The sequence below is a fragment of the Ambystoma mexicanum genome, chromosome 11 (genome assembly GCF_040938575.1).
Source record: "Ambystoma mexicanum isolate Mex_15411 chromosome 11, UKY_AmexF1_1, whole genome shotgun sequence".
Taxonomy (NCBI): domain Eukaryota; kingdom Metazoa; phylum Chordata; class Amphibia; order Caudata; family Ambystomatidae; genus Ambystoma; species Ambystoma mexicanum.
The window spans coordinates 211620195-211644647 of record NC_090934.1 but is presented as its reverse complement, the minus strand read 5'-3'; the positions used below and the strand labels follow the sequence as shown (position 1 = coordinate 211644647).

At 42.0% G+C, this 24453-nt stretch overlaps 1 protein-coding gene across 2 annotated transcripts in view; it reads right to left on the bottom strand.

Moving 5' to 3' along the window:
* The window catches only part of ZDHHC18 (zinc finger DHHC-type palmitoyltransferase 18), a 474560-nt gene that overhangs the window by 402524 nt on the left and 47583 nt on the right, over positions 1-24453 (bottom strand). For both annotated transcript variants that reach the window (XM_069622871.1, XM_069622872.1), the window contains exon 2: positions 4226-4386. In XM_069622871.1, coding sequence (XP_069478972.1) covers positions 4226-4386 — 161 coding nt within the window. The remainder of the gene's footprint in view (positions 1-4225; positions 4387-24453) is intronic.

Below are 24453 nucleotides of genomic sequence, written 5' to 3'. Positions count from 1 at the left end.
AAAGAAAAGATAACTAACTATATTGAGAACGGACATGTACCGCCAAGTTAGTGTGAAACTGTGTGATACATCGTACACAGCGATTGCTTGTGGAAACCATCTAACCATAGAATTAATTATGCAAGTTGGAGTTCACAGAACATTTTTATTGGGATGAAAAACGAGTAGGGTGGGGTGCTGTATGTACAATTGATGGTGGGGTAAATGTTGTCTGTGTGCACTGTGATCACTTTTCAAACAGTGATCTTGCAAGCTTCGTTACAATGACATCTGTCCGGGTTTAAGCTGAATGGTTGCTGTGGTCTTCGTTTTCTCCATGTGGTTCTCCATCCCATTGGGAGCTATACCTACTTCACAGCGCTCAAATTGTACACAACTCGTGGTCTCAAGTAGTACACTTTGTTTTCATTTGTGTGTTAAATATTGGTTTTGTTGTGCTTATGATTTGGTTTTGAACAGTTTTGTTATACAGTAACTTCTTATATTAAAATAAAGAACGGCTACTGAAATGTATTATTGTGTTCGCAGATACTTTGTACCGTACTGCCCGTGCCATAGCATCCAGGTGCCAGCAGACGACTTCTGGAATCAACACTGGAAGATTACCATAAGCAGTGTTTTTTCGATCAGCGTTATGTGGGAGGCACAATATGGCCCTATATGTCAATTTGCATTTCTGGCAATAAGGAGCAACATGTCAGCATTTATGATGTAATAAGGCGGAGAAGCAAGAACGTTGGGCTTTGAAAATGTAAAAAAAGACTGGTCTTCTCCCCCACGGAGCACCAAGGGCGGTCATTGAATTGTTTTGTTGATGTGCCATATGGCAAGACAAGGACACAAAAGGACAAAGAACATCGTCGGCTCCAATTTACTTGTAAAATTTAAAAAAATAAAAAAAATTGTTTCCTGGAGTTTATAATTTCTTGTGAACATTCTTTGAAAAATAAAAGCACTTGCAACATTGCAGACCATTGTTGATGTATTATTGAAATATTCAATAAACAACTGCTATTTAGGGCAAGACAGATAAGGTACGCTCCGTGTGAGCATGTCTGTGTTTATCTTGTGTTCATCTTCCTGTTTCTGCGGGCGTGGGTGATGACATGGAACGTTGGGCTACGTTGGCCACGAACGTAATGAAAATAGGTGGAGCAGATCATTGGGACAAGTGATGTCAGCTTCGGGAGCGGGTGTTTTGATTAATTTTGCCACGCGCGCACTTGTCCACTGATAAGATTATCACAAGAGGGCCGCACCCAACACGTTGTTTCCGCATGTGTAAAAGTGAGGAAAACTAAGGTAAGATGCATAGGAAAAATGTTTACGATCGATCACTGTATGCTTATAACAACTTGCCCGAACGGTCGGGACAATAACTTTTAAAGGAATAGTGCGCTCAAAAATGTTAACGCTTTCAGCGCAGATAATTGCTTGAAAAAAACATTTGGCCAGGCATCTCTGAAAAGGACCTTAAGTTTATCACTAATGCCCAATGGCGGGCAAACAACAAATTCGAACTCTAAAAGAAACATTAAAAGAAGTGACAACACAAGCACCACAGAAGGCGAGAAGCACCAAAAGAGACTATTGGGGGCTCATTCCATAAATATTCTCAAACAATTTACAAAAAGCACTGTGCTCAGATTATTAGGCGTTTGCTGGTGAAAAGGAGAACACCTTGCGACCAGACGTGTAGTTAACTTCACAGATAGGTAAAAATGACATCAGTCCTGCACACTCCTAGTTTGAGAATGTCTCTCTCACAAGCTGAACATTCAACACCTACCGGTCATTGTTATTTTTATTCCATTATTTCTGTCAGTTGGCATATAACATTCATGTTCCATAGCTTAACATTTCAGGATTAAAGGTTATTCATCATTGGTTTATAAACAAGAACTTTACCAGGGCCAAAATCAACATTTCTCGGGTAACACAGCTTTAACAGCTTACTTGGAGCTACACTGCGGCTGCTGCCCTGCCCCGGGAAACCGTATTCTAGTCACATGAATTATTATGCCATTATTTACTTAAAGTCATGACCCACGCTCTCAGTCCGATATATGGCACTTCCAACAAAGTACCCATTATGAAAATCCTATTTGATCTATTATGCCTTCACAAATTATTAGTCTATAAATTTAGCATTTTGTGGTTATGAACAAATTCAAGTCCATTGCCTCATTTAATGCCCTCGGCGCATGAGTTTACAAATGATGTACTAAAATATTTCTGGGCTGGTAATTCCAGATCAGAACATTGTGGAACAATTGCACCACTGGGCAACCTGTATAAGTACAGTGTCTTGCTACTGAGGACTTTGGATTTCTTTTATGTCTCATATTATGTTCCATGAGGCATACTTCAATGAGCCTTGTTGACTTGCATATGTGCCTTGGGTTGCATGGACATTTCAGGGTATAAATTGCAAACACTCACCACAATAACACTCACACTTTATTTCCTGTCCTTGGAGAGTTGAAGATTTTGGGAGTTTTTATTGTAAAATTAACTGTAAACCTGGGTAGGGTGTCGAGTATTTGGTTATTGCTTACTGATGTAAGGGTAATGTCGAACAGAGTGTGGGATGCTACTTTAAGATGAAAACAGAATGAGAAGCCATAGGACTACAGCATGGTTTACTGTCCTAGAGCAAAGGAACAGCCAGACGTCAAACAATGAGGTGATGTGTTGCTCCAAATGAGCAGTGTGTTCCACCACAGAAATTCAATTGGCAAAGATTAAATGATTCAATGGATGAACCGGATGCAGTTTACATGCACCTTATGTAATGTTTGTGCTTTTACAGCCATCTTTATACCCGATACCAATTAATCCTGAAATGTGCGAGTTAGTTATCAAATAAAAGAAAAAGGTTACTCATGGTAGAGACTAACATACTCCTAGTCCCCTTTCCTCCATATGTGTCGGACATTCCATCCTTTGGTACAGGAACTGAGCACTTATTTCTAGCACCAAAAATAAATTGGTCCTTTCTTAAATGTATGCAAGGGCCGGGCCACTTGCTTTTGTACTTTGCTCACATGCAAGGCATATGAGCAGATTGGATACGGTTTTCTGAAAGGCCAAGATGGCCTATTGATTGGATTTCAGGACCACACCTTCAAATTGGAGCCATCATGGGGAGGGATGCAATATTTAGGCAGCTCTGATAAGAACATTCAGGAGATCTGCCAGACAGATTGAAAGGTTCACCAGATCTGAAACCAGACATTAGGTGGCCACCAAGGAGCTATGAACAGTAGACTGCAGTTAACTGCCATTCAATAAAGCTCAGTGGATTAGAGGTAGAGAAGGAAACACCAACACATACCAAGAGATCTCCTGAACATCTCCCAGTGATTTTGGGCCTAAAACATCTCTAGGCATAAATTGAAAGTTTTGTTTTTTCTTTTGCTGCAAATGGAGTGGGAAGCTTTGTAATCCATGATAATAAGATTTAGATCAGTGTTCAAATCCCACTGGTGGTTTGCAGTCGCCCAGCGACTGAGTCCGCAGTCGAATTCTCCAATCCTGGAAGGTTAACTGCCTGTGGTCAAATTTCTCTATGTAACGCCCATTCCCAAAGCTATACCGCCAGCCGTATAAGAGGGTAAAACTTGGTTCCTCTTCATTTCTTCACATAAAACATTGATACCGCACGGTCTGTTTGAATACAAACTGTTTTGTTCATGATGTGCGACAAAAAGGCTTTAAGAACCAAGAGGACATCAACTCCAGAAAATGTATGTTCCCTCCACCCTCAAGGGGAGACCAAATATGGAACACCTTCAGGTAGTGCACAGTTGCTACAAAAAAGTGCTGCAGTCCCGTCAGAATGTCCCATAAGTATGAAGGAAAGGGGATGAGATGTAGAAGTAAACAACAACTATAAAATCAATAGAATAAATGAAAGATACATTGGTAGAACAGTTATTTTGAGACTTACCACTACTCACAACTTGGTACATGATTCATGCCCATTTACAATGGTTCTTCTACCATGGAGAAAAAAAAACAAAGAAAAAAAAAAAAGGACTGTGGTGCAATACAAGATAGAAACCACCACATCTGCACACCAAGGTCTTCAGCATATTCTTATATACACACATTTTGCCAGAGAGACTGAATAAAGATTCACAAAATGGCTGGGAAGCTCAGTGCACATCTGTAAACAAATGTGCCAGAGGTGGAAAAAAAGACATTGTGCTCATGTGCTCACCAATCTGCTTCTCCAAGTCTGCAGCTTCACAGGGGGTGGCTCTGGGAAGAATTCCTGGGTCACTGAAGCTTGTCCGCAACAGGGAACTGATGACGAAGAAGAAGAGGATTCCACCGATGATCGGAATGGCAAACGTCAAATGTCGCGTCAGAAAAGGACAGCTGCAAAAGGAACCCACAGGTAAGAGATCACCACTATGAAGAAAAGGCCACACTTGCTGTCTGTCAAGCTCAACATTAACACCCAACTGCTTCCCCATTCAACACTTTGGTTATTCACCTGCATGCCCCTCGGGCAACTCAAGACTCAACCTATATCCCCAATAGCCTACTGGCCACCAGTCGCCAATCAACTCCGATCAGATAAATTCAGCATGGACAAGGACTAAATGAACTCCTCTATTCTATGCACCCTTTCAACAAACATACACACCCCATTGGAGACACTGTTGAAACGACATAGGTCTTGCTAAAACCTATTCCTATGACAGAGGACCCGAGGACCCACCCATGGCCAAAATGAGCACATTTACACTAAAAAGGTTTTGTCCTTAAGCCAAATGAAAAGCAACAACCCTCTTAACTAGTGTGATCAATTCCTTATTCCAGTTTGGAGATGCACCAAGGAAGTGCTCAAAATACGAACTCACCACTAGCCAATGGCAAGTGATACTTGATCATTGTGGAGTTCGAAATGGTGTGCTACGTCATCTTGAGAACTGAGGTGGAAAATAATTTAAGCCTGGCTAGTATCTCAGAACTTGAAATGTTTACCCCTGCACCAAGCAAGCAACCACCCACTTATCAAATAGACTAGCAACATAACATACATTTGCCTGCTCTCTTCTGCCCTCCCCCACCCGACACAATCATGAGCAAACCCAGCAGTCTTTTTTCGAATCGGACAAAAGAAAACCTCCATGTCATACAAACTAGCACTACCGAGACCAGAGTTGAGCCAACAAACTGGGATCTGTGATAACCCCAACACTAAATAAGATCTTACACCGAGTGGGCAAAATGGAAAGGAATCGGACACACCAGTCCTCAAAAACACAGTTGTGTATTGTCAAGTATACGTGGGGTAAAGCACTTCAACAGGTTTTTAAGCCCCATTATGCGCTTTCCAAGGCGTTTAACATTAAAGGATAGTTCCGGGACTTTTTTTTTTATTGTCCCTACGGTTCGGCCATGTGTTTTTAAGCATAAATCGGTTGATCGTAGAAAACTTTCCTATGGACCTTACCCGACTTTGTCCATTAACGCACTCGAAATCAGCCGCCATTTTCTGATAATCCTATCATTTCCCCCCCCCCCCCCCCCCCCCCATCGACCTGGCTCACCTGCTTTTGCGGCACTAAATCAAATCCCCCGCCCCTGAGCCGGACATCAGCAGACGCGTACCGCCCATTTCCCAACGCCAAAGCACGTTTCGTGTCAACAATCGCTGCGCCTCAGCTAATGAAGTGTCGCCATGGAAATGGCAGGACACCTCTTTCCTCAATAAGTATAAACACACCGTTTCACAACACACAGCTGCAGATTTTCGATTCCATTACTCTCTCTGTGTTACTTTGAGTATTCTGTGACTCGTTTCTGTGCTCTGGTCAGCTACCTTCGCCGCTTCTAGGCCTTGTGAACACCTGTACCATCTCTGTAAATTATTTTACTTTCTTTAACACACAATGGCTACAATAATGCTGTATATGTACAAGCCCGAGTACACCGAGCAAGAACTACTGGAAAGGCAAGCACGCGAAAACGATGGGGATTCGGACGGCAGTTGGGAGGACCAGTCAATGGAGGAAGAGCCTGGACCATGTCGCATGGACGGCGTCTCCACCTGGTGCACGTGCAATCGGTGCAAGCTAATGCCAACTGAGGAGGAGAACTGCTGCTGCCGTGAAAATTTCGGGTGCTTGGCCTACATTTCGGAAGGCGAGCCAAGTCCGCAATGCATCACCGAGCTGCCAGAGTTCAGGGAAGCCTGCCTCTCATGGACCGTGTTGAGGATGATGATGGTGCTTATGCACGAACTTCGCGGCACTGTTCGTCCGCGTAATCCGAGTAACGAGTAAGTATACTCTGGTTGTGATGTCAGTGATGCCACTACTATGTCATGGTCGTCTCCCACATATAAAATTACATCTACATATCATTCGACTGCATGTAAATTGGTTCCATATTGTGCATTTTCTAGATAGAATTTTTTTCAAAGCAGAATGAAATTTTTTACCTGAATCGACAGTGATAAGAAAGTTTTGTCATTTTAATACAGTTTGCATCTTTCATTTTCACAGGTGTTACAGCCTGGTGGCCTATCGTTGCTTCACTTGGTGGCTTCACGGGAGGCTCGGACACCGCGTTCGGAGAGTAATACCTGCCTGTGCGGTACTTGCCATTAGACAACATTTCCGCAGCGACAGTGGACAATACCGCGGATTTTCCCTGGATGTGCTGCAACCGGAACTTTACAATGTGTAATGTTTATTATTTATGTTCAATTGAAATTAAGATCTAAAATAAAACCCAACATATTTTAACAATGGTTGTTTTGATTTTTTAAATGAATCTAGTGTGTCTCCATTGAATAGTCTTCCTGTGCCTTGTCTTGTCACACCACATGTCTCCGGCCAGCATCCTCCCTCACGCTGGCCGCCCACCTTCAATCCACATAACCGTTGAACCCATATGCAGCAGACATACATATGTTATTTTGCGGGTTGGCATCAAGCCTCCCGGCCTTGCCTCCTCCCCCAAAAATACTTACCACACCACTTTGTTCAAGCGTTGGCAATAAAAGGAAGGCCGTTGGATTTTATTGATACAAAACATGGTTATAGGTAAATAATCCATATGGTTGATCATAATAAATCATCCTTTTGGGCACCGGGAACAGAGATGACCCCCTCTGGCCCGTGCCGCCTTGCCACCACAGGCCAGCCTGCTGCTGACTAACTGCCTAGGCATCCAGGGTCTCCAGGGTGAACTGCACCCATATATTCTCCTGGGAGGGGGAGGTATTTATAAACTCACCCCCCTGCCTTCCATGTACTAGATCCTGCAGCCTGCCTCTTACATGCAGTTAGATGGCCTCTCCTTGGTGAGGCCCTGCGGCAAACGAGTCTTGTTTGCACGACCCCCGCCCCAATCCACCCCCCCCCGCCCTATCAAAGGCAGTTCGCACCGGGGTACTTGTGCTGGCAAGTGGAGCTGTCAGGGAGCGATAAAGGCCAAGAGGTGCCAAAGACCATGTACACTTCAAAGTGGTCTATAGAGCATGGGTTGTTGTTCCCATGTCTACCTCCAGACCCCGTGTCTCCTGCCAAGCATCCCCCCTCACGCTGGACGGCCCCCTGCAAACCGCATAATGCCACGACATATACACGTCATTCATTCACAAACACACCCCTGTTTCGAATTCTTTATAACCCACTTCATATTTCTAATGAGAACTTCTTTGCGCTTTGCTAGTCAACCCGTGAAGGTGCTGGTTATCTGCTCTTCGTCTCTGTGAACTTCTGTGACCACTTCGAGGAAACTCGTCAGTTTGCAACCTGTGAACTGCTCCCTGTTCTACGACAAGAAACTACTCTGATCCCTGCATCTAACTGTTTGTTCGTCAAGGTAAGGCCATGTACCATAATCATTTTGCGTCCAATTTCTTTTCGTTCAAGACAGTACATGCAATGAACTAGTCACATGTTCTGAGTTTAGTCAAATTATTTTTCTATTTTTTTAAAGTTATTCAAATACTTATCCGCATGTGAATAACGTGTATAGTTCCAAGAACCAAAACGAACCTTGCATTGAACCTTTTATGTGTCATTTAATTTTTTAACACATTGGTATTCATAGAGAATCTTTACTTTTCAGAACTTTCCACAATGCCTGCCTGTTCCATTGGCGGTTGGCCTTCGAAGACCCATAATAAATCTGAAGGTACTATAATGCATGTTTTCCCTAAGACAATAGATCAGATAAGAGAATGGGTCCGATATTGCGGATATCCACCGTCTGAGCTTGAAAGTAGAGTCCTAGAGGTCTTTGCGGACAAGAGGGGTGATCGATACCGCATCTGCAGCAGGCACTTTAGCTCCACATCATTGCTAATAAAGAAGAACACACCGCGAGCAAGGCGAAAATTGCTCTCAACCGCTATTACCACTCTATTCGTCCACATCCCTCCACTGGTGAGTCAAGTTTACGTATTTATCTTTCGGCCTTGCGGTAGTGTGTAGCATTAGCTAACAATAATTTCCCCATTTATGTATCCACTCAATATGAAGGCGGAAGATTCTCCATCCGTGTCGTTATTGCAGTCATCAGCCACTTCAAGCGCCTATCGGGTAATCTTACTTAGCTATTCTGCCACTGACTTGTTTTAGGCATGTAAATCAATAGTTTTAATTTATCGTGTAATTATTTTACCTAATGGTACACCCTTGTACTCGTCCTCTAGTCTTTGTTTTCAGTTATAATTATTGTTATCCAAAATAATGCAAGTACTGTCTTTCAGGGAGATGCTGAGGAGTCCGACGCATGGACGACAACCGTTGATGTCACTCAGATGCTCGAGGTACGTTTCCGGACAGTTCCATCGATGGAGATCATCAGATCTTGCATTCTTGTAGCGTGATTGTTACACACAATGTTTCTTTCGTTTTTAGCCATTGATATGTCCTTCTGTCGTCGCCCTCCTATGTGTCTTCTTTTTTCAATATTGTGTTCATTACTAATGAAAGTCCTATGTTTCAGAGAGTCGATGGAGCATTAGTCCAAGAAAAAGGGGGAGCATGCAGTTACGGGTCGGCGCAACAGCTTGCAGAAGTGTGCACCGCAGTTACATCGTCCCTTGATGTTCTCATGCATTTCGAGGTATGGATACTGACAGTTCGATCAAGCGAAATCATATGACGTGATTACATCCGCTATACTTCCTTCTTTATTAACGCAAGTACTATGTTTCAGGGAGATGACGGAGCTTCTTCTACAAGAACATCACCCCTAGTAGTTGATGCAGATCTCTGGGTGGTGACACTTCCAACGATCGAGCAAATCGAATCATATTTACATATCCATTTATTTTAGACAACTGATCATTTGTGCAGGTCTATTTAGATGAGCCGTTGACGCCTGCACAAAGTTTATGTTCTTTTTAACAAAATAGAAAACCATACTAATGCAATTACTGTGTTTCAGGGAGTTACTGAAGCATCATCTTCAATAATATCAATGGAAGTCTATGAGGAGCCCGAGGTATGGATCTTGACAGTTCCATCTAACTAGATCAACAATGCGTGAATAATTGTCGTTTGAATGTTCTACACAAAGCGTTCATTCGTGTTTTGCTATTGAGATGTACGTGGGTATTGGTCCCCAAGTACATTTTGTGTTTTCAATATTATTATACATACTATTGACAGTTCTATGTTTCAGGGAGTCGATGGAGCGTCAGTGCGTGATGGATGTGCTTATCGTGAAAATATAGTCGTTGCAGCGCAAGAGGAAGTGGAGACATGCACACACGAGTCGGAGCAACAGCGTCCTGATGTTGAAGTTCGAGGCAAGAAAGTTTCAAAGAAAAGAAAGCAAAAGAAGGTTAGTGTCCTGGTCACTATATTATGTTGTTTTTCACTGTTAATAGTTCAATACTGTAAGTTATGTTTAAACTGAACATCCCTTTTCCAATCTGTCCTCTAGTTGCGAGTGGGTGTACGAACTAGATCTACACAGACAGTGAAGCGAACGAGAGATGTTGCTTGTCAAACCTTTTGGCAGGGACTTGAGACTGGAGATGCATCGTGCCAATGGGAAGAATATGAAGTGATTGACAACGGAGCTATACCACCACCAGCCATTGATAGTGAATGTCCTCCTGGTAGTTCGGATGCAGTCGGGAGATCAATTTACAGAATCCACACCCGCAAAAACTAAGACCGCGAGAAAGTTGAAGAAATTGTTTTATTCACCCATCGCCGGAGAAGGAACAGATGTTGCAATGGAAGAGAATGAAGTGGACGACAATGAAACACCATCAATATCACTGAACATAGCGGAAGACGATAGAGATTCTACCTTTCATGTGAGTGACATGTCCTCAACGTTACAGGCCGAACCAGCTGGGATGCAGAGTGACAGTATAAGGAAAGAGGCCAAATTCATTGTATTCGATAGTTGTTTGATTGATATTATTATTCGGATGAAATGTGGGCATTCGGTTGGTGGGGAAGTATGTGGGGAGCCATTGATTAATGTGACTCGTGCAATTCGAGGCACTAACCTTAAAATACATGCCACCTGTACAAAATATCATCCTTTCTCATGGTCTGCACAACCCATGCTGGGGCAACTGCCAGCAGGCAATCTACTTTGTGCAGCGGCTGCACTTGTTAGTGGTTCAAGTTTTAAAAAGTTAGAGTCTTTCTTTCAGTTTGTGGGAATCCATTTCATTGCGAAAACTCAGTTCTACAAATACCAAACCGATTATCTATTTCCAGCCATTAGCGAAGCTTGGAGAATGGAAAAAATGTCTATTGATAGTACATTCGCGGGCAAACGGTTCAGGCTAGCCGGTGATGGACAGTGCGACAGCCCTGGATTTTCAGCCAAGTACTGCGCCTACCACTTTCAGGACATGGAAAGTAAGAAAATTGTGAGTTCGGTGGTCGTGCAGGTGTCACAAAGTACATCCTCATTGGCCATGTAGAAAGTTGGCTTTGTAGCATCATTGCAAGAACTACAATCGCGGGGAATGGTGATCGACCTGATAGCCACGGACAGACACGTTTCAATTGCCAAGACAATGAGAGAAGAGTACAAAAATATAAATCACCAATTTGACGTTTGGCATCTTGCAAAAACAATCAATAAAAAAATGTCGGCTGCAGGTAAAAAAAAAAGATATGCAAGGTATTTCACAGTGGTCCAAGTCAATCAGCAACCATCTTTGGTGGAGCTCAAAAACATGTGGAGGGTCGTTGGAAATTCTACTGGAAAAATGGCGGTCAGTAATGCTACACTGTAGCAACGTTCACCGCTGGACCACAAACCAACATTTCCACAATTGTGAACATGGCCATTTGTCCACAGAGGAGGCACGGAAGAAGAAGTGGTTGATTCCTTCATCACCCACTCACAAAGCCATTGAAAAGATTGTATTTGATAAAACTATAACAAGAGATTTGAGGGGACTCACGGAATTCTGCCACACAGGAGATTTGGAGGTGTTCCACAATATGTGCCTAAAGTACAGGCCAAAACGATTGCATTTTGGCATGGAGGGCATGATAAATCGGACTCTTCTAGCGGTCTTGGCACATAACCATAATGTTGGCCGTCAACAAAGTAGGACGACCGGAACTTTAGGGACGCTTCACTAAAAGAAGTAAACAATGGGTTATCAAACCAGTGTTTGAGGATATGCAATATGACTTTATTGAGAGACTTATTGTTGATGTCCTAGATAGGCACATACATGGAGTTGTGAACGAACCTGTGCAGGGGACAACTGCATTGCCACCCAACATTGCCTCTGTTCCATGTCCACCTAAAGAAGAGCTCATTGAGAAATACACATCACGGTTTAAATGATTGTAATTTGATTGTCTGTTCTCTCGAGTCTCCACATGTCGCAGGCCCATTGAATATGTGTAGCTATGTATTGTGTAAATAAAAGTGATTGCTCTGTGAGTCCTGTGAGATGGCCTTACACTGAATGTAGCTAACTAGGAATGTGTGCTCGTTCAAAGTGAAGGTCAGCTGATTTTTTCTCGGGTGCCGGAATGGCCCACGACTCAGTATAAGGTTCTATTGTTATTTGACCTTGACAGGCCGGGACCATCCCGAAAGACTTCTTTTTGGGGGTGTGGGGCAATAACGTAAGAAACAATAATGAATATAATTTCAGAAACGAAAGCCATTTAATGTTCGTTCATTAGAAGAAATAACGTCGGCATAGAAGGAGTGGTATTTCGGGGCTGCCCTACGCACAGACACAATGGAAAATGCTAATATAATGTAAGTAACTCTTTAGATGAGTTTATACCGCAATTTAATTACTATACAGTAGCTTTAAAGACGGGTTAAGTTGTACTTGTTCGTTCTATGTGGCATATTGTTTTGTACCGCGCACTATCTTGAGGAGAACCATCTCCTTTTACGGAAGCACCTCAAAACCTTCCTCTTTGCTTCTGCTTTCTCTCTCCCTCTCCCCTGCTACAACTGGTCCACTGTCTGCGACCTCGGTCCTGGGCCCTTCCACTCTCCACCTGCACTGCCTCCCCGTCAACCCCTGCACTGGGGGACCGTCTCAGTATCCTACAGCCCCCCCTTGACGTATAATACCCAGTTGCACTGTCCTAGCTATGAAATAATTTCCCGACCTAATATATAAAACGAATAATTTTAATAAAGATCTGATGGTGAGACTAATTTCATTTTTTATGTTTTTAAAAACAGGTACATCCTTCATTATTGTATGTGTCACGAGTACCAGACACCGGCGGATGGCTTTTACAACCGCCAGTTGCTTCTCCGCGTGAACAACGTTACCACCCTGACCATTTTATGGGACGATCGCCAAGTACAAGTATGCCCTTACGCGGTACTAACGGCTAGATGCAACATACAGACCGTTGTGGTGGCCTAGTGCCTCGTTGTTGGAACAGCCATGCGATTATCAGTGCGACCGAAGAGCTTATTTTATCGTAAACCAACACCCTGTGTACTGCACACGAACATCGCTTGCCTCAAGACGAACTATTTTGGATCGAGAGCAAAGAAAAATGCAAATCGCTGAATATTCTCTAAATATTTGATTTCCAATAAATGTACTTTGCCAAATGTACAATCTTGCCGTTTGCTTTTAAACCACAGTTTCATATTCCGAATTGTGGCGCTGTATTGTGAGATGATCTAAGACCCTGTGTACAGCAAAGGAACATCGTGTGCCTCAAAACGAACTTTTTGGAACGTGAGCAAATAAAAATCGCTGAATATTCTCTAAACATTTGATGTCAAATAAATGTACTTTACCAAATTTACAATCTTGCGGTTTGATTTAAAAGTACAGTTTCATATTCCCAATTGTGGCGCGCTGTGTTGTTAGCTGATCTGTGTTGATTTCCGGGTTCTGTTTGGAGTTGCATAGAAGACGCCTGGGCGCGTTTGCCTACGCAGCACAGTCACGTCTCGGATAGAGGCGGGGAATATGAATGTTTTGATAAAGTCTGTTTCAGGGGCGGGGGATTTTATTTAGTGCCGCAAAAGCAGGTGAGCCAGGTCGATGGGGGGAAATGATAGGATTATCAGAAAATGGCGGCTGATTTTGAGTGCGTTAATGGACGAAAAGTCGGGTAAGGTCCATAGGAAAGTTTTCTACGATCTACCGATTTATGCTTAAAAACACATGGCCGAACCGTAGGGACAATAAAAAAAAGTCCCGGAACTATCCTTTAATTACCTCTCCAACCAATACACAGACATGCCTGCTCCGACACAACATTCCTCCTCCCCCTCAACCAAAATAAAAATGTCTTAATAGAATCAGGCAACAAGGAGACCCAACCGTCAAACATTTGCCATACCCATTTTAACGATTACATCTCGACACAACCCATACAATACTTCCGATAATAAAATGTAGGTTTTACACACACCTTGAACCTTTGGTCCAAGCACTTATCAAATTCATACATTCTGTCCGAGCCGCATAGGCAAGTGCAATACTAAAAGAAAACGAATTATGTACAACCCTAACTTAATAAGGAAATGTTTACATACAATGGCACTTAAGGAGCGTAATGTTTCCAATTTTATGAATTAACGTTATGCTTATGTGGGCTGGGTGGTTTCTATACGATTGATTTATATATATTTGGTCCTACAAATAGTGGAGTCTACAATCCCTTAATAAGTGTGCGTTTATTTGTTGGTTATGTATTTTAAATGATTTTGTTTGGTTTTGTTGTATTGCTTATAGTGTAAACGTTTAAACTGTAAACACTAAAAACACTAAATTAGATTAACAGTACCAACAATTTATAAAAATAAAAAAAACAATTAAATTAAGTGTCTGTTAGTGAAGTACTCAAAAGCCCTCCTAGACCGCCAACGTCCTCACCTATTACCACTTGATTGTTAACCTGCAATTCCTGGGCAAGACCTTATATATAATATGTGCAAATGTGGTATGGTGTTTGTATGTCAGAGTGGACGTGGAGATCGTTTTGTCGTGCACATAAGAATTACTAAAACCAAAACTACTGGTTTCGCTAATCGGAACACCTTCGGTCACACAGACATCTTACAACGACCCAGGAGGAAACACTAAGAAGGCAGACTGCTGACAGAAGGTGCACTGACATGAGAAGTGCACCATCTCTGAACACCCAAGCCGCGCATGCATCCCCTGTGCTTTCCAGTTTGCCCTGTCAATTTTAGGTCACATCCCATATCCAAGTACAAAACTAACCTTGTATCCCTCTATTTGTAGCTGAATGGCCCTCCACAAAAAAAAAAAATAAAAGAGAAAAATGGCACTAAAGTGCCACCTAAGGACCAAAACCAATGGCAGTGCGAAAGCAGTCCACTGCGAGACAAAACTAAAAACCCTCACTAAGTAATGCTTAAAGGCCACGTGAACCAAAACTAATGGTGGTGCCACTTATGAACAAACATGAATGGTTAAGCTAAAGCGCCATATCAGAGGCAAAATGAACAGCGGTGCTGAAGTGCCACATAAGAATCTAAATGGCAGTGCTAAATATGCCACCTAGAAGCCACACATACTTGCAAAGGAAGGACACCAGCGACTGATCTCACTCCACAATGTCACTAAATCAATAGCAATATTTTATCTTCATTAGTTGGTGCTACAGTATCAACAATGAGCCAAAACGAAAAAGGACTGGGCCACCTTTAATTCTCTTGTTCTCCTACACTAAACCCTTTACTTGATAACTGATACACTGGCTTTCATCTAATCCATCGTGATGAAAACGTGGATCACCAGCCTGGCAGGAGTGGTCACCCTCCTTCACTATCGGCTGCATCTAAAACGATTACTGAAGTCATTTTGATGAGACACGAAGAACAAAACTGGACAGGCTGAAAAAGTGCTAAACTTGGCTACATCTTTTCTGCAAATAAGACCTGAAGAAGCATTGCCAAGTCCTCAACGATGCAAAGAGCTTCCCCAATTATCAGCCCTCGCACACCAACGTGTGACGGGTTGGAAATGCTGCCACAATACTTAAGAATAATCTATGCCTAGTCATATGTCTCAATTTTCTGTCAACCACTCTATATGATCGTTTTCTGTTCAAAACATGCATTAACTGGCCATTCAGGAGTATCACCAACTCTTGACCATCATTATCGTCTCCCCATTTATCAGTCGCCCACAACATCTGAAAAAAGGTACATCCTAAAAAAAAATAAAAAAAATAAATAAAAAACACAAAACATAAATCCTGAAATTCTGTACCCAGCACATTTGAAACAATACCAACCCTCATATTCGGAAGCCATAACCATTCATACTTTCTGTACAATGCCAGCCCTTTATGTAGTGATCTTGAAGTCATCAACCCTTTCTATGCTAATGCTACCATTTAAATCCCAATGCAACGTAATGGATGCCTAAGCAATCTTTTATATTCCCAACTTCTGAAATCCTCAACACCGATCTTTAACCTGTAATACAATAAACTAACGCACAAAATGTTCCTCGACAATGCCAACCGACTTTTTGTATCACAGACGCATCTATTAGCCTTTCATTATCACAATTTTATAACGTTTCAGACAATCGGCCTTCTACAAACTACAGCAAGTTTTAAATACTGTACTCCGAACTATAGACCTTTAGAATTGCAAACTGAAATACACCATGCTCTCTTGCTCAACACAAGCCCCCCTGTGCCTCCCTCAGCATCCTTTAAATTCTCAACTTTGACCATCTTTCACACAGGATTCCTTTTAAACATCTTTTGTAACCTTCACCATCACCAGTTACTTTTGATTTTTTTGTAAAACATGAACTCCCAGCAGCAACCCTACAAATAAAGGGTGTATCAGCCACTTTTACTCCCTAAAAATCGGAAAATACTCCCAAAAAATAAATATAGGCAGTAACAAAACTACCAACAAAAAATAGGAAAAGGTCATGTAGAATCTTGTGCTCCTGCCTTCACCCTCACATCTCCATGGATAAGTTTGGACAAGTCCTTCATGTAGTTTCACATGAAGAAACTACCATTATAACTACCGGATTGGAATAAGTAAACCGGTTTATGTGCATAACTAGGTGCAAAGAAATTATTACAAAAACGTTCAGTTAAAACATTTACTCACTTATAAAAACACTCTTTGAGAACTAGACTTACATTTTACTCCAAACTTTAAAAAATAGGGAGTAAAATACTCCCAAATCTTATCTGGAGCACTGACTAGCAGTGCATCCTCTCCAGACAAGACCAACCTTTTATACTGCAGGTTGGTCTACCATCAACCATCGACAGTCTACACTGCAAGCCCCTCCATCATTCATAGCAATCACACCATTAAAAACAATTGATTAAATACAGCCAGTCAGAGCAACAAAGAATAATGCGTCTCATGACAGGAGATCAAATGAGAAAATAATGATGTAGAAGGTGTTCACGTTTACATACGATGATTAAAATGCATGACCTCTCGGGTGATAGGCAGGGGTTAAACATTTGCTTTGGTTAAAGAACACAAAGAAATAGGAGGGAAAAACGTGTGGGAGGCACCATTATTTCAGAGGTAATATGGACTGAACGGAAAGAACACTGCAGGTATGTCATATGACAGCACGGAGGGTGGAGACTAATGGAGGCAGAGCATTGAGAGGAAGCAATAAGCGGGAAGAAATCAACTTGACTTTGACACATTTCTCAACTGACAGGTTCTTCCTATTCTTGAGTTTCACAGAAAACGTAGTTTGTTATTGTGAAGATTTAACATGTAAATCAAGCCACCTCTAGGCACTCTTGCAAATACTTGCATTAGTAGCTGCATACATTGTTTTTCATAGTTGTGTGCAATCACTTGAAATACAATTATGTATTAGCATCAGGGATCTAAACAAACTAATGGAGTAGTTACTGGATGTTCGGCATATCCACTACCCACTAAGAGCGAGAGAGCGCGAGAGTGCGAAAGAGAGCCTACTTGTGCATGTGATGCAAAAGAACTGCTGTGCAACCTCCAAGGTGAGGCTGCTCAATACCCAGTAGGGGACATTGTCAGCGGGATACCCCTAGAGGAGACAGGAAACACTCACAGAGGGACTTAAGACAACATCCCCACAAAGACACTAACACCTTAGTGGGGTATATAACTGAAAAGAAGGAACTCCACACTCCAGAGGTAGGTTGTAACTAAGGTTTATTCAGTTCGGTCTCACAGCAAAACCCCCCAGCACAACCTTTGCCCCGATCTCCAGCAACTGACATTATTCCAATAATAACATTCTAACATGGATTGTGCTTGCTGCGTTCCTCGACAGACGTTCTATATTATGCAAGACGGAGCTCATCATAACATCTCCCGCCCTCAACTATACACAACAACATTTGGCATTTTCAACAACAACTTTCAACATCGCAACTACGTACAAACAGCCTTCTATTTGAAATGATAACCTGGGTGCCTATGGCTGAGGATGTCAGTCGGTAACAGACCAGAGCTTGCTGTGGCTGCCAAGCATAACACTTCTAGACCGTCATAGCATTATACATTTAATTCGTGCCCCTCTTGACAAATTCCACACTTGGCCTCCAAGCAGCCTCCACACCCCCTCACTGCACCACTCAACACCTCCATCACCTGGACGGGGATAGAATATAATAAATCTCCTTTCCACAACCCCTTTTTCTTATGCAAACCCAATCACCTACTGAAATCTCCACACTCCTGCCCAATTTTTGATTTACCTTCTTTACCCACTTATCTTCTCATCCATTTTCACTCTCAACTCTTCCCCACAGTCAGTCATGCGCTCTGCCTCACCAAGGCGGCGGCACTTGGTGTTGGGTTTCCTTCCCCTCATTAGTTCAAAAGGACTCGCACCTCTGGATGCATGTGGAGCCAGTCGCAAGGCATATAACCTATCCCTCACGGCTATCTTCTCATCGCTCCCACATGCTCCGGCCATCCACACAGCTTCCCATCACACAGCGATTCACTCTCTCTACCGCTCGATTGGTTTTGGGATAAGCTGCCATTCTTTTGTGTTTCACCCCACAACCCTTAAAATACTCTTGAAAACATCCTCCAACAAACTGCCTACAGTTATCCGGCAGGATTGAACTAAGCAAACCCTCCTGCTCGAAAAACGCACTGTAAAAACTCCACCATTGCAGCAACCGTAACATCACGCACAATCTTGAACTCCGTCCACCGTGAAAACAGATCAATTACAATCACAATGAATTTTCCACGTCCACCACCCTCTTCATCAGGGCCGAGTGTATCAAACGCTAAATCACACCACACCTTCTCTGGCACATCTACCTTCACTATAGTTTGCTGATGGGCACATATGAACTGGACAACAATATCCTGTGACCAAGTTTTTAAGTTTTTGTTTTCTGTTACAAGTTGGGGTTAGGGAGGTAATGGGGGGGGGGGGAGGCTGGCAACAGTAACTAAAGGATATTTACTTATGTACAACATAATGTTATGTATTTCACCATGCATAAAAACTAATCAAAACAAATTAAAAGATATATGGTTTGCTGATGGGCCAACACTCAATATTTCTCAACACCCCCTTGGTTTTTGTAACCCCAATGTGTGTCATGTGCAATGTACATCCTCCTCAGGTTCTTTGGCACTACAGCTCTGTCCCAACTGAATAAATAGTAATTCTTGACACTCTGTGCCAATCTCACCTCCCAAAAACTACTCTCCTCCCTACAAGTAACCTCTTCTCTGGCCAGCCATCATGGACTAAATGCACAACTCTCCCAAATACTTTCTCTTCCCTCAAGGCACTTGCCCACTCTTCATGCGTCACAACTCCATGAGTCACAAACACTGCATCAGTGACCAACTCTTCCATACGAATCACACCATCTCCTGCCCCACTCCCATCTAGCCTCGAGACATGATCCACCAAGATATTCTCCCAGACTAGAATCACTTCATAACAAAGTTATGTCCCTGCATTATGGCCACCCAGCAGGTCACCCTCCTAGACACCTTCAAACCCTACTCTTCGAAAATCAACTTCAATGGCCTGTGATCAGTCCCAATGGTAAATTCTGCACCCCATACAAAATTACTGAATTTCTCCACACCCCAGTGGCACACAAAGGCCTTCTCCAAAACCAAGTAATTCCTCTCTGCACCTCTCAACACCTTTGACACACGAGTCACAACCAACTCATGACCATCTTGACCAACCTGGGTCATCACAGCTCCAATCCCTGAGTCACTAGCATCCATACAAATTATACTCTCCTTATGGCTAGGGGCCTCGCCATATCAATCTCACCCTTTATCATCTGAAATTCCTTCCCACATTACACCAAGTAAATTCCATACCCTTCTTGAGCAAGCTCATCTTGACTATCCTATCCGAAAAAGTGTATAAACATTTCTGATAAAACTATCATACTCAAAAAAGATCTCAACTCTCCTTTACTTTCCGGGGACCTGTCTTTCTTAATGCCATCCACCAACTCTTTTGGATCTCAGACCATCACTCGAAATCTCACGTCCTAGATACTCTACAGCTTCCACTCCAAACACTAATTTTTCTGCCCTCAATGTTATCCCTCTTTTCCAAAATGTTCTTTACATTTTCATGCATTTCCCATGTCTCTCCACACCAGGATACCATCCTGGAAACCATGCACATCCAGAATATCTTTCAAAAGATTATCCATCCCCTTCTGGAAGACACATGAGGCAGAAACCAAACCCAAGGGCATCCTGCGAAAGTGGAACACACCCTCATGTGTGATGAAGGCAGTCAATTCCCTAGACTGTTCATCCAATCTAATCTGGTGGTAGGCAGACACCATGTCCAACTTGGAAAAATACCTTGCCTTTCCTATCATTGTCAACATCTCCATCATGTTAGGAAGCGGATGCCTCTTTGCTACAACACATTTATTGAGTTCTCGTAAGTCCGCACAACCTTAATTCTCCACTTTAGTTCACTACCACCAAAGGGGACACCCATTCGACACTACCAACAGGTCCCATCACCCCTGACTCGCTAAATGTTCTCAAAATCACTTTTCACTCCTCTTGTCAACAGCATTGGCACAGGACCTAACTTAGCAGTCACCGGAATGCTCCCTTCCTTGAGAACAATCCTGTGCATCATACCCTTCATGCACCCTATTTCTTTGGAGAACACCTTGGAAAATCTATCCGCCATGCCAACACTTTGCCCGATGTGCAACACTTGCTCATCAGTGTTGGGGTCCAATCTTATTTTCAAACCCTTTTGTTCCCTTTATCCTAACAACATTTGACCACTCCTGGTGACATATGTTTCCGTCATTTTCTCTCTAACTGAATTTCACATGAGCAACAAAGTATCCTATGACATCTATTTTGCCTAAATTATATCCCCCCCCCCTGGCCTTTTGTCCAAAGGAAGCAAATTCCATACCTTTCAGCCAACCTTCCTTTCAGACACATCACACAACATCAATGACAATTTTGCTCTTGAATCTGCCATCATTCATTCACTCCACCCATTCACATCAATTCTGCGAATTAACTATCGCATTCATCATCCCAATCAATGTTCCCTCTTATTATTTTTCACCATGTGCGGAACTTGTTGGCTGTTGTACGCACATTATTTTCCATGTGCGCAACTGACTAATGAGGTAGCCACTTTGTGGGCATGCGTAGTTAGTGAACTACTATTGCAGAAGAGAGTTTGGAAAGGAATTTCCTCTTCCTAGCCACTGAAATTCTTGACAAATCTTACAACACTTGCCAAACACACATGCTAAAATAAAATGTCATATGTGATCGTACAGAAAACTCATTAACAAGTCCAACACTTCCAACATCTGCCACACTACCTTGCAAACATATTTATGTGCAGAGAAAAATGTATGTTTTATACCGCTGGAAAATCACTTGTGTACTACAAACCCAAATATCTCGTCATAACTGATGTTACTTTCAAGAGATTCATACAGAATACAACATTTGTGGATGGATTAATGGCAATTAAAAGCAATGTGTCCAAAAACCTGCTGATACGAGTTAAAGTGCCACTTTAATGTAGTAATTCAAGGGCCAGGAGAACATGATTCTAATCATTTGTGTAAGGATGATAATTGCATCAGAATAACTGCACCTCAGAATATGATCAATTTTTCCTGTACCTCTGCTTAATATCCACATTAGGTTATCTTGTGGGTAGTGATAACACCAGCCTTACAGCTAAGAGACATATGCACCATCCATTTTTACTCCCTAAAAAAATTTAAATGTGCCTAACTAAAACGAGAAACAATATCGTTGCTTCAACCCACAAAGTTCCACTCATATTTTTTCGAATTAGTAACCAGTAGGGCAGTGGCATAGGAAGGAACTCCAATAATATTAATGCCCGATCTCAAGAGGAATTGTAAGCAGAAGAACATCTTTTAATAAACAAAGTATCCCTATTGTCAAAGCTAATTACTTTTGTATTTCCTGAAAAATCATTTGTCTCCAAGTAGGGAGCAAAATCTGATTAGAGCCCTGCTTGTACCCCTGACATAGGAAGTGAAACGACAGGGCGCATAATAAAGTCTATAGTTTGCCCACCTTTCCGCACCACAGCCTGGATAAAATTAAACCAGAGCCTTACTGAGGTTTATTATGGAGCCCTGTTGATGTGTGTATATATATATATATATATATATATATATATATATATATATATATATATATATATATATATATATATATATATATATATATATATATATATATATATATATATATATATATTCTTTTAAATTAATAGCACCATTCTTCTGTAACTATGGATACTCCTTTTGTAATTCTGTAAATTGCAGGGAGATAGAGATGTTACACACAGAACACATGGTTATATTGAAAAGTCCTCAGCAGCGGAGCATAGAAAGACAAAGAAGGTGCTGTGTCTAGACCAGTACTAGAATTTCCTATCCTTTAGCAAACGAGCAACACATTTCCTTCAGTGTATGGCCGAAACGTCTGACTTGGTTTTTGAAATGTACCGATTTGTTCATCACCCGCAAGGAGTGATGACCTATGCTCTTCCACCCATACCCTTTCTGGCCCCTCTGCTAGCCTCCAATGCCAGTTGATAGAGCACTGTAAAAAGTGTGGAATTTTAGCAGTAAACACACACAGGGATATTTGCAGACCTACAATACTTTGCATCAAGGCATATTTAATGCCTCAACATATTCTATAAATGTTGAGAATGTCATGACTCTGCATGTACACAATTCTTTTACAGTGCATAGATTGTTTGCAACATACCCCACCCTTATGGCATTGTGTAGGATTACACAGTGCTCAGTGAAACTGTTTCTGTATAGCAGTGAGATACCATATATTGTGTGAAGTTCTATGCCTAAAGGAACTCTGAACACTGGGAAACTATTCAGATTGTGTGAAAAGCATTCTCCTGTCTGAACATCCGGTGCCCTGATACTTTGGATGGAGTAATCCCAGGCATAGTCCATACCCATTATCCCTTGTAGGCAAAGTAAATGATATTGCAATGTTGCTCTCCACTTATAGGGTAATGCTAAAGTAGGAGACGCTGAGCATCACATTTGTCTTCTCAAAATCCTCACAGGGTTAATTAATATTTGAGTTTGATAATGCGCCAATCTGCAAGGGGCAGTTCGAAGCACTTGCATGACATATGTATGAAGAAGAGGAAGTATAGGATAAGGTCCTATATCTAAGTAGCTTACTTACAGACAGTATCCGATATAAAACAAGTGGATGTATGCACATGTCTGCTAACCGTTCACAGATCCAAGAGTCCAAGAGTCAAGGTTGTCTGTAGCATCTTAATGTGTTCTCGGGCAGAAGTTGGAGTCATAAGGTAAAAGTGGTAGAGTCAAGTTTAGGAGTCATGGGTGGGGAGAAAACATTATTTGGTTAATGTGTGCAGGCATGTCTTGGTTAGATTCTTCTGTTCATGGAGCCAGTCTTTCATATTAGTTTTTAACCTCTTATTTCTGTATTTTACTGTTAGGGATTTTAGGTGTTTAGGGTCACCCATGCACAGTAGTGTAATGCAAATTAGCAGAATATCAAGACTAGTTGCTTATTTTAAAACAAAGAAAATTGCAGGTAATTGCTTAAATCTTTTTGAATAGGTGAGAATTGTCTGTGTGCGCTGCTAAAAATCTTCTGAGCGGCACCCAGAAAGAAGCTGGGCAAGCGCACATGCGCACAGCTTAGAGGGAACATTGATCCCAATTACAATTAACAGTGTTAACTGTAACTTCTACTTGTTCATCCTCATCACCCGATGATTGCTGAGCTTCAATTTACATATAACACTTTCCTACCTCCTCCAAGAGAATATTTTTGCCACAATTATCCCCACCTTTTGCAATTGGAACATGTTACTCTTCTTCCTGGAAATATGGGAGAACTCGCAAAGTGATTTGCACTAGGACACCGGTAACAAAGTCTTTCCTCTGTTTTATCACTTTTCAGGTCAGCCACATCACGAGCATGTTGCCCACTACCTTTACTCGTCTTCTTTGCTTTGGCACTTTCTTTTCCTAGGTCCCCCACCGTTAATATCTCACTAGCCACATTTTTATTTTCCTTTTTGTTCAAATTAGCCCCACACGCTATTGAGTGTTCTACACGTTTGGCAATAGTCACTTCATCTAGATTTGGCTCATCCTTGAGCCACAACGCCTCCCTTATTTTATCATTGCAACAGTGGATCATAAATTGATCCCCAATGTGCTCCTCCAATTTTTCACCGAACTTACTAGTGAGGGACAAATGTCACAAAGAAGTTGGGTACTCTTCGACAGTCTCCCCTTCTTCCTGTACCCTCATACCAAAATTATACCTTTCGAGGATGGTGCTGGTTTTAAGATCAAAGTGCAGATCAAGTTTATGCAGAGCTGCATCAAATTCGTTGGGAGCTTCCCTCTACATCCAATTCAGCGCGAGCGGGGGAGAGGGAACCAGATGTGGCAACTA